This window comes from Syngnathus scovelli, chromosome 9, assembly GCF_024217435.2.
Source record: "Syngnathus scovelli strain Florida chromosome 9, RoL_Ssco_1.2, whole genome shotgun sequence".
NCBI lineage: Eukaryota > Metazoa > Chordata > Actinopteri > Syngnathiformes > Syngnathidae > Syngnathus > Syngnathus scovelli.
The window spans coordinates 12,256,555-12,265,751 of NC_090855.1; the positions used below are offsets into that span (position 1 = coordinate 12,256,555).

A 9,197-nucleotide genomic window follows, 5' to 3' on the forward strand; every position below is an offset into this window, starting at 1 on the left:
TTAATAAATTCCAGGGTTGGATTTTAGCGCGGATTTCCCAACTTGTGACGTCATATGTATCGCTGGCCTGGCGTCCAATGGGAGGAGCGGAAAACAAAACACTGCTTGAGCTGTCGCTAGCTAAGCTAGGTGCGCCATCTTGAAGCCTGAGTGCTGACACAAAACGGCCAAACGCCTCTATACGAGTGCGGGCGTTTGCTTTTTCTTGCCTTCAAGGGCTATCTGGAACCGCGTTCGGCATGGCTCGGACTTGTTACAACGCACATTAGTGACGTGCCAGTGACGACTTGGCCGCAGTGCGAGTTAGCTTCTCGCTTTTGGGTGGGAGGGAGGAACGGGGGATTTGGGTCCATTTTTTTCCCCCGAAGTAGTTTGTTTATGTTATTCCACTCGGACATGTCATCTTCAAACCAAGGTAAAGTGCCACAAAAAGTCACCTAGATATTCTAGCGACACGGACGCGCATAGCTGTTTGTTGTTTACTGCGCGTTTTGTACCCAATAGTCAAGTGGGACACTTTGCAAAAGATAGCGTGACAGCGGTGCCTAAGCTAGCCTCGTAGCTAAGCTAAGTGCTGATACCAGAAGGGGAGTTGCACAAGTCAGAGAGCCTACTTGCACAATTTCCCTATTCATTTTTATCATACCCTCACAATAACAAATGCAAATGTGCTTGATTTTGATGTCTGTCCTTGTATAATCTCATCATAGAAATCCACACAGGTTTAATCGAGGCAACCGGGGTTTTCCTCCCCAGAATTGCTAAAAAAATAATTTGTGCCTATTGACTGCCGTTAATAGCTTGTCGAGTGAAGCTTATGTTTGATTTGATTTGTTTCTCAATAGCGGACAGTGTACATTAACGAACATTTTTAATAACTACGTCAAATGTAAATGCACTACTATGCCCTGTGTGTGAGTGTGTTCTTGATTATCACATTGTCATTTTTAGGAACGGCAGCAGTTTGTTCATATGACCCTTAATTTTGAAGTGAGCCCAGTTGGCTGCTCATTTGACCACAGCACAAAAGATGAGAATTGTGTCCCGATATTTATCAACTTGACTGTATGTCTGTGTGTACTTGTGTGTGAATAATGCGACACTGTTCTCATTCATTTTTAGCAATAAATTACAGTCCCCATAAACTGTCTTTACAATTTATAGAAAGGAGTCAGTTTTTCTCCTTGTCTGGTTAAGCAGGAGCGAGGCCCAGCTGAGATTGACCTGTCGTCTATTTCTAGATTTAGCTGAGGCAGATCTGGGCATGGGGGCCAGCGGGGCCCAAGCGAGCGGCGGGGCCGTCATACCAAAAAGCAGCAAGAGACGAGCAGCGTAAGACTGCACTCGGCATTACCCTGTGCATTCCGTTTTGATACTTGCAATTTGCAATTTGTGTTTCCTTCTTGGATTGCAGGCCCGATTTTGATGACGACGAAGGAAACAAGTTGTTCAGGTATTGGAGTCTTATCATTTCCTGCATTGCGTCACCATGGCGACAGCTGCCGTCTGACAGCTGTCTGCGCCATCTCTGTGTTATCAGGTGCGACGATGACACGGGTGGCTCCAACGACAAAGAGCGCTTCGCTAGGTAGGCCCATTGGACAATGGGCACTTGTTTTCTTCTTCTTGTCAGCACGAGCCGTCCTCGCTCTTTGTTCTCTTCCTTTTGTCTTTCCCCTTTTGATTGATGGTGTTAGTCCCACGTCTGTCGTTGACCCCACGTTGGAGGTTCCTCTGGAATGTGTTTTTTTTTGGGACGGGGGGATTGGTAGGTTGGAAGGCAGGCCACTCCTGCCGCTCACCAACTTGTCCCTCTTGAATGTGCCGATGACTTAAGTTGCGTCCTCGTCGGCCATCTTGGCGGGACTGACACCTGTCAACGTTGCGCATCTTCACCAACAACTGGCGGCCTCTCGCAAGGCCACTCGCTTCTTTCTTAGTGCTCACTAACAAGCACACTTGCTTTCACCCTGCTAATCCCCTCCCTTTTGTCTTTCTTTCCCTCCTCAGGCTCTTTCTCTCTGTCTTTGCCTGCACTTGCTCTCTGTTGTCACACATACATATGGCCTTGAAAGAGCACTCTCCCCCTTTCTCACCGTTCTTTTTTTTTTTCTTTTTGGGCAAATCACAATTTATTTCTTCATCCCATTGCCACCTCTACCTCACAGCTGCGCCGCCGCCACATTGCGACATTAACGCTAAACTCTTCCCCTCGTTGCCCGTCCGGCTCCGCCTCCCGTCCGCCTCAGGGAGAACCACAGCGAGATCGAGCGACGGCGGCGGAATAAGATGACGGCCTATATCACGGAGCTGTCGGACATGGTGCCTACCTGCAGCGCGCTGGCGCGCAAGCCCGACAAGCTCACCATCCTGCGCATGGCCGTGTCGCACATGAAGTCGCTGAGAGGCAGTGGCAACACCAACCCGGACGGCTCCTACAAGCCCTCCTTTCTCACCGACCAGGTGAGGAGAGGACTCCTTTGGAAAGGCGATGGTGCACCACACTAGCTTTTAATGGCTAAAAATTGGAAAGGTTGCTTTGAACCAATAACCCGCCGGAGACCTTTCAGGGGTTTATGTAAGTTTCGGACCAGCCATGCTTGACTTGTCTTCTAACGTATACGTCAATGCCCTTTGAGCGTAGGAGCTGAAGCACCTCATCCTGGAGGCAGCTGACGGCTTTCTGTTCGTGGTGTCATGCGAGAGCGGTCGCATCGTTTACGTGTCGGACTCGTTGACGCCCGTCCTCAACCAGTCACAATCCGACTGGCTGGGCTCATCGCTCTATGACCAGCTGCATCCTGATGACACGGAGAAGCTGAGGGAGCAGCTGTCCACGGTGGAGAACAACAACACGGGTAGCTCGAGTGGGAAAGCGATTTTCTCCTTGAAGCCGTCGACGGCGCTCACCCCCTTGCGTTTCTCTCCTTAAAAGGGAGGATGTTGGACTTGAAAACGGGAACGGTGAAGAAGGAGAGCCAGCAGTCCTCGGCCAGGATGACGATGGGAGCCCGTCGCTCGTTCATATGCCGAATGAGGTGCGAGCAAGAGCTGCCCCCGAATGCGGCTGGCATCTCTTCACTTTGCTATCCCCGAATGCGGCCGGCATCTCTTCACTTTGCTTCTCATTGCAGGTGTGGGTCGTGTCCGGTGGAACCCGTGTCCATGAACAGACTCAACTTCCTTAGGAATAGAAACAGGTGATCCTAAGCGCCACTGTGGCACCGTGCCAACTTGAAACCGTCCCGTATGTGTGCAGCGCATGTCATCCTTTTCCCGCTGATTCAAATTAGGAACGGTTTGGGTGTTGCAAAGGAGGGAGAGCCGCAGTATGTGGTGGTCCACTGTACAGGATACATCAAATCTTGGCCGCCTGCAGGTAAAACGTTGCAGCCCCTAACCTGACGTGTGGGATCTTTTTGAATCCACTTTGGAAGAAGCTTCTCAATGCTTCGTTGATGTCATTCGACGCCGTTGACACGCTTTTTGTTTTCCTTGTAGGTGTCTCCTTATCAGACAACCAAGCGGACAACGCTCAGGGGAGTCGCTACTGTCTCGTTGCCATCGGCAGACTGCAGGTTTGAATCGCAGCTTTCAATCCAATTCATAATCTACTCTGCTCGATCGTGTGTGATGGACACGTGTAGCCAGCGCAAAATACGACCTGATGGCCACACTCCAGACTTGCTGACATTTGTCCGCTCTGACTCGCTTTTGTATTTGTTTTTGCAATACGACGCCTGCCCCAGGTGACTTGCTGTCCAGGTGACACAGACGTCAACAGCATCAGCGTTCCGGTGGAGTTCATCTCGCGCCATAACTGCCAGGGCATTTTCACCTTTGTCGACCACCGATGCGTGGCGGCCGTCAGCTACCAGCCACAGGTGACTAACACTTTTTTTTTTTTTTGGGATGAGCAGCTAGTGTGAGCTCATATGTTGTGTTCCTTTTTGGTTTGTTTTTTAATATAGTTAATGTTAATTTTATAGCTGTCGTGTCTTTTAGGAGCTGTTGGGAAAGAATATTCTTGAACTTGCCCATCCCGAGGACCAGGGCTTGCTCCGGGACAGCTTTCAACAGGTATAGAATAAACATTGAAACTGCCGTGCAGTTCGAGTGGCGGCGGTCCTCTACCACCTAAAAACGGGCTTGTTTTTGCCATGGGCAAGAATGTGCAAACTCTACGCAGGAAGGCCCAAGCACAATATTTTGACTTTTTCCAGTTCTTATCTAGTTGTGGCATGACTGCCGAGGTTGAGTTTCCCTAATGCGCATGAGTAACTGGCTTCTGCCCTTCACCATGATTTGTTAAATGTCACGTGTGTGAAACTGGACCCAGCGATGTAGTGGAGCGTGCATGAATGTTTGCAGCAGGCGACGTGCAGACACATTTTGTCTCAGTAACATGTGTTGCGTTGCATGTGCGCGTTTGCTTACACTGTAAGGAATGAAAAGACAACTGTGGCATCTCTGAATCATTCTAATTTTAACGTGGATTTAGTTCTACTTGATTAGCCAAGTCAGCGAACCTTACTGGCATGCTCCACCCTCACACAATATAAAAAAAAGTAAATCTTTTACAATTTGGTGGTGCCGATTGATCTTGGAAATGTTCTTCTAATTTGAGAAAATCAATTTTTTTGAAGGACACCAGCCTAATGAGTAAGATGACTCGCAATGGCTGCTTGAGTCCAAAATGGCGGATTTGTGAAAACGATTGCTTCTTGTTGGGACTTAAAGAAATCTCAAGCTCTCCTAAATTCACAGGAACCGGTTTAAGAATTCACTTGATTGGTTGCAAATTCCCTGAGCTGCTACTGTGTCCCCGCAGGTGATGAAGCTGAAGGGTCAAGTCCTTTCAGTGATGTTCCGCTTCCGCTCCAAATCGAGAGAATGGATTTGGATGAGAACCAGCTCCTTCACCTTCCAGAACCCGTTTTCCGAAGAGATTGAATACATCATCTGTACAAATGTCAACGTCAAGTGAGTTGCCTTTTTCAAGTTTCTTCTTTCTCGCCGGCGATATGAACACTATGAAACTCACATCGCCCTTGTAAGGTCGATACTTATCCGAAACCCTGTTCGAGCACTTTCTTGTCCACTGATCACTGTCTCCCTGTATCCCACCTCTGGGGGGGGCCCAATAGAAATGCGACTCAGGACCCTCTCACACCCGCCCGCTCCCCAGGGGGTTTGCTGCCCCCCTCCCTGTGTCAGAGCGGCTCAAACAGCCCCCCTGTGGTTGTTAGTCCCAGGCAGGTAGCTACCAGGTGAGAGCAGGCCAGACCTTCTTCACGCTGGACGACGGGCTCCTCCTCCGCCTTCTCCTTCTTCCTGACAGCATTCCTGGTGTTAGCGATAATGCATGGCAATATGTTCTCGATGGATGCATTGTAGTCTACTTCTAACTAGGGCTGGGCCATTGTAGAAAAAGTAATAATCACTACTATTATTATTATTATCATTATTATTATAACTACCTTGTCACAAATTAGGGCAAATATGAGTGTTCATATTTTATCTGTCTGTATGTCTTCCTACACACTTTCGGCACATCAAGCAGTTTTCTTTGATTGTAATGTCATGATTGCGAGAAGCCAAAATGGAAATTGCCCAGCCCTACTTCTAACCAAGTTTTTCCAGGTGTCATGCATGGGAGCAGTGTATGCTACACTAGAACGTAGTTAATACTCTGCCTTCCCTCTTTTTGGTGTTGCCATGGTGACCTGTGGTGGTTTTTTTATGTGTGTGTGCGTCACTCACGAGGTGCAGGTGTGGTGGCTTTTCAACGAGCCAGCTTTGACATCACGTATCTCGTGCTTTCGCAGGCAATTGCAGCAGCAACAGCAGCAGGCCGAGCTGGAAGGGGGCGGGGCCAGTGACAGCCTGTATGAGGCGGGACCGATAACGCTCTCGCAGGTATGGCGAAGGACGCTCGCATGAATGTGCACCCGTTCGATGCAAAACAGTAGTGCTTTTGAAGCTCATCTCTGATCTGTTCCTCCTCAGGTGCCGGTGCAGCCAGCGACTTCGGCTGGGCCGGACCACGGCAAGAGCCTGGAGAAGCCCGACCTGTACCCGTCGTCCCTTTTCCAAGGCCCCGGTCAAAGCAAGGGCGTGGCCGCACCTCCAACGCCCTCAGCCCAAATCTACCCCCCTGTCAACAACTTCAACACCGGCCACAACGCCAGCGATGCATACAGGTTGGTTTGTGATCAAACAAACACATTTCCACAACCTGCAGTTGAGTAAATAAGTAGCCTAGACACTATTTTTGACATGGTAGTTTTAAATTGAAGCACTTAGAGCCATTTGTCCATACAAAAGTGGTGCCCTCTTTTTTTTTTTGTTTTTTTGTTTTTGTTTTTTTAACGCAAACAAAATATATCGAAGTATAAATTGCAGAGGGCCCACACCCTGCTGGACTCTAACTATTCTTGCTCTAGCAATTAGTATTTGTGACGGAGCTGATCAAAGCCAGCGAGAGTGGAAAATGCCAGTGTCATTGGCAAGACATAACCCTCAAGGAAGCTTGAGAGGCTTGACCGCATTGCCTTTCAAGTGGTTGCAGAAGCGGCCTGACCAAAACTCGCGGGCTCCTCTCTGTTGTTGCCCGTGCTCTCCGGCCCGCTGTAAATGTTGCCACGCTGTCTCGCGCTTGGATTGGAGGCACATTCATCTTCCCCTAACCCCACTTGCACACCGTGCAGGCCAGTCAGCATGGTGCCACAGGTGGCGCAACCGGCCCACTCGGCGGGGCAGATGCTAGCCCAGCTGTCCCGGCAGAATGGAGCCCCGCAGCCTGTCACCCCCTCCAACATCGCCAGCCCCCTCCACAGAGGACCGGCAGGAGGCTGGGCCGGTCCCGGAGCAGGCGCCGGAACCCAATTCACAAATCAGGTACAGTAAAACACCTCCCTGTATTTGCGTATTTTGCCGCCATCTGCTGAAATGTTCGTGCCGGCGTTCCATGTCCGTTTGAGATGTCCTGTTGGGTTGGCGGTCCTTGAACGCACCTCCTTGTCGCTTCTCACCTGACGTTGTCTTGAATAGTAATTAATCACCCAACCGTATTGCTTGGTAATGACTGGTTACTCCCCCCCCCCCCCCCCCCCCCCTCCCCCTCCTTCTTTTCAGCAGGTCGCTCCCCAAGCAGCTAAGACCATGTCTCCGCCGTTTGCTTCCATGGGTGGGTTTGGAGGCGGCTCTTCTACTTCTTTTGGCCAGATGCCCACTGGTGCAGCTCCCAGTCAAACCAGCGTCCCAAACTACCCACAAATCAATGCACGTGCCAGCGTCAACACAAATGGTTATGGTAGGCAGCCTTCACATATATGTCTCTCTTGGACTTTGATGTAGTGGAAAAGTTGACGCGTAGCGGGTTGTCGCTGTCCAGATGCTTCTCAGTCGCAGTTCCCCTCCCGGGCAGCGGAGGCGGTGTGGCCCCAGTGGCAGGGCCAGCAGCAGCACTCACAGAGCAATGCCGAGCAGCAGCCTCACGCGCAAGCCAACCAGCAAGACATGTTTACTGTGAGTCACCCAAGCATGCACACATGCGCCACTCAGCCGAAAGAACAATTTAATATGTTTCTTATTCGTTAATTCTTTTCTTTCTAGGACGTGTTGTCCATGCTGGACCAGCCCAGCAACTTCAATAGCGATGACTTTGATATTCCCATGTACCCCTCATTTCACGAGTGACTGCAGGTGGCAGACGTATAGCCCCCAACCCCCATTTTTTTTATCCAAAGCCCGCACACACGACTTTCCCCTCTTTGTTACTTTTTATTCTCCCGCTCTCGAGAACGGCCCTCTTTACTTTTGGCTCGGCTTCCATCGCAGTGCTCAACAAGGAGCCGTGGACAGTCCCGGCTGCAGGTAGCAAGTTGAATCAAGGGATGGCAGCCTTTTTCTCTGCAGAACACTTCTTAGTCAACATAGGCTGCAGGTAGGAAGTTGAATCAAGGGATGGCAGCCTTTTTCGCCTCAGAACACATCTTAGTCAACAAAGACTTAAAGTGAATCAACTCACCCGCACTCACACACAATGGCCTTTCGCTCTTTTACGGTCCTGATTCTTCTCAGGAATTTCAGCTTTGGACGTAGAGGCTTCATGGAGCTAATCTTTTTTTTTTTTTTTTTTTTTTAAATAACTCTCAGGAAATGGCAGTGATGCGTTGCTTTTTTTAACTATTATGATTGCCAGCACACACACAAGCGCATGTCTGTGATTTTAAATCCAGGACGGTGGCGCTGCTTCTACATCACTTTGATTCATACTCTGTACTGTTTTCCACATGGCTTCGCCTACGCATTCTTTCTCTGGGCAGAGTAGGATTCTTTTTTTTATTATTGCTTTTAATATATTGTACAGTGGAACTTCTAAATTCAACCGTCATCTGTTCAAAAATAGAAAATGAAAACCCGCACATACTTCACAGACAATCGAGAGAGAAAATAACAATTTTGTGGAAAGAGTAAGACAAAAGGGAAAGGCAACAAATAAGTCCGCAATGTCAGTGAACTTGGCTTTGCCAACTCGACACTACTTGAGTTCCCGCCCCCAAAAACTCTTCAAAGCATAAACAAAACTATGTTCTATGAAATAACAAACAACTTGTATCCAAATAACCAAAACACTTTTAGCTGGCTTGTTCATGCGAGATAAAATTATGATAGCGTAAGAGCGCCATTTGGAGTCACAACTCGAGTTCCTCGTGTTAACGTTTTGTCGTATTCCGACGGAAGCCCCCAACATTGGCTGAAATGAGGTCGCGCAGCATCGAGATGAGATGTGAGCCATATTGTGACCAAACGTTTGCACTCGTAAATTTGAGCTTCCACTGTACACGCCAAAAAGTGTTTGGATTTTTTTCCCCTCTCGAGACTGGTAGTTTTGAGTTTTTGACAACTCGAGGATTTGAGTGAGTTGAGTGAGTGAGTTGAGTGAGTGAGTGAGTGAGTGAGTGAGTGAGTGAGTGAGTGAGTGAGTGAGTGAGTGAGTGAGTGAGTGAGTGAGTGAGTGAGTGAGTGAGTGAGTGAGTGAGTGAGTGAGTGAGTGAGTGAGTTTCATAATCGGTTTGAAGAGTCTGATTCAAACATGCTCGTTAATCTCTTCCATCGCCCTGCAATACTCTGTACTATGTATGGGCACTTTGTAATCCTTTTGTAAAAAAAAAAAAAAAAAAAAAAAAGTT

At 48.8% G+C, this 9,197-nt stretch overlaps 1 protein-coding gene across 5 annotated transcripts; it reads left to right on the forward strand.

Moving 5' to 3' along the window:
• Positions 1 to 101: 101 nt before the first annotated feature.
• Positions 102 to 7,858, forward strand: arnt (aryl hydrocarbon receptor nuclear translocator). 5 transcript variants are annotated; one of them, XM_049731494.2, is made up of 20 exons: positions 103 to 415; positions 1,242 to 1,332; positions 1,415 to 1,453; positions 1,541 to 1,588; positions 2,250 to 2,463; positions 2,645 to 2,858; positions 2,936 to 3,038; positions 3,135 to 3,200; positions 3,294 to 3,379; positions 3,502 to 3,578; positions 3,750 to 3,884; positions 4,006 to 4,080; positions 4,832 to 4,983; positions 5,148 to 5,270; positions 5,829 to 5,919; positions 6,010 to 6,203; positions 6,711 to 6,900; positions 7,138 to 7,315; positions 7,397 to 7,530; positions 7,618 to 7,858. In XM_049731494.2, exons 1-20 carry the CDS (start codon positions 379 to 381, stop codon positions 7,699 to 7,701), a joined length of 2,331 nt encoding a protein of 776 aa, XP_049587451.1. In that variant the 5' UTR covers positions 103 to 378; the 3' UTR covers positions 7,702 to 7,858. The 5 variants fall into 5 exon arrangements, with proteins under 5 accessions (XP_049587453.1, XP_049587451.1, XP_049587452.1 ...); XM_049731495.2 differs by having other exon boundaries at positions 7,141 to 7,315; XM_049731496.2 differs by lacking the exon at positions 1,541 to 1,588 and having other exon boundaries at positions 102 to 415.
• Positions 7,859 to 9,197: the final 1,339 nt, after the last annotated feature.

What these genes read in the sequence shown, in the direction of transcription:
- arnt (XM_049731494.2), top strand. Translation starts at nt 379, where the DNA reads ATGTTATTCCACTCGGACATGTCATCTTCAAACCAAG. An exon ending in TTGCCATCGGCAGACTGCAG is followed by an intron (nt 3,579 to 3,749) that starts GTTTGAATCGCA and finishes CGCCTGCCCCAG; the next exon opens with GTGACTTGCTGTCCAGGTGA. An exon ending in TCCGGGACAGCTTTCAACAG is followed by an intron (nt 4,081 to 4,831) that starts GTATAGAATAAA and finishes GTGTCCCCGCAG; the next exon opens with GTGATGAAGCTGAAGGGTCA.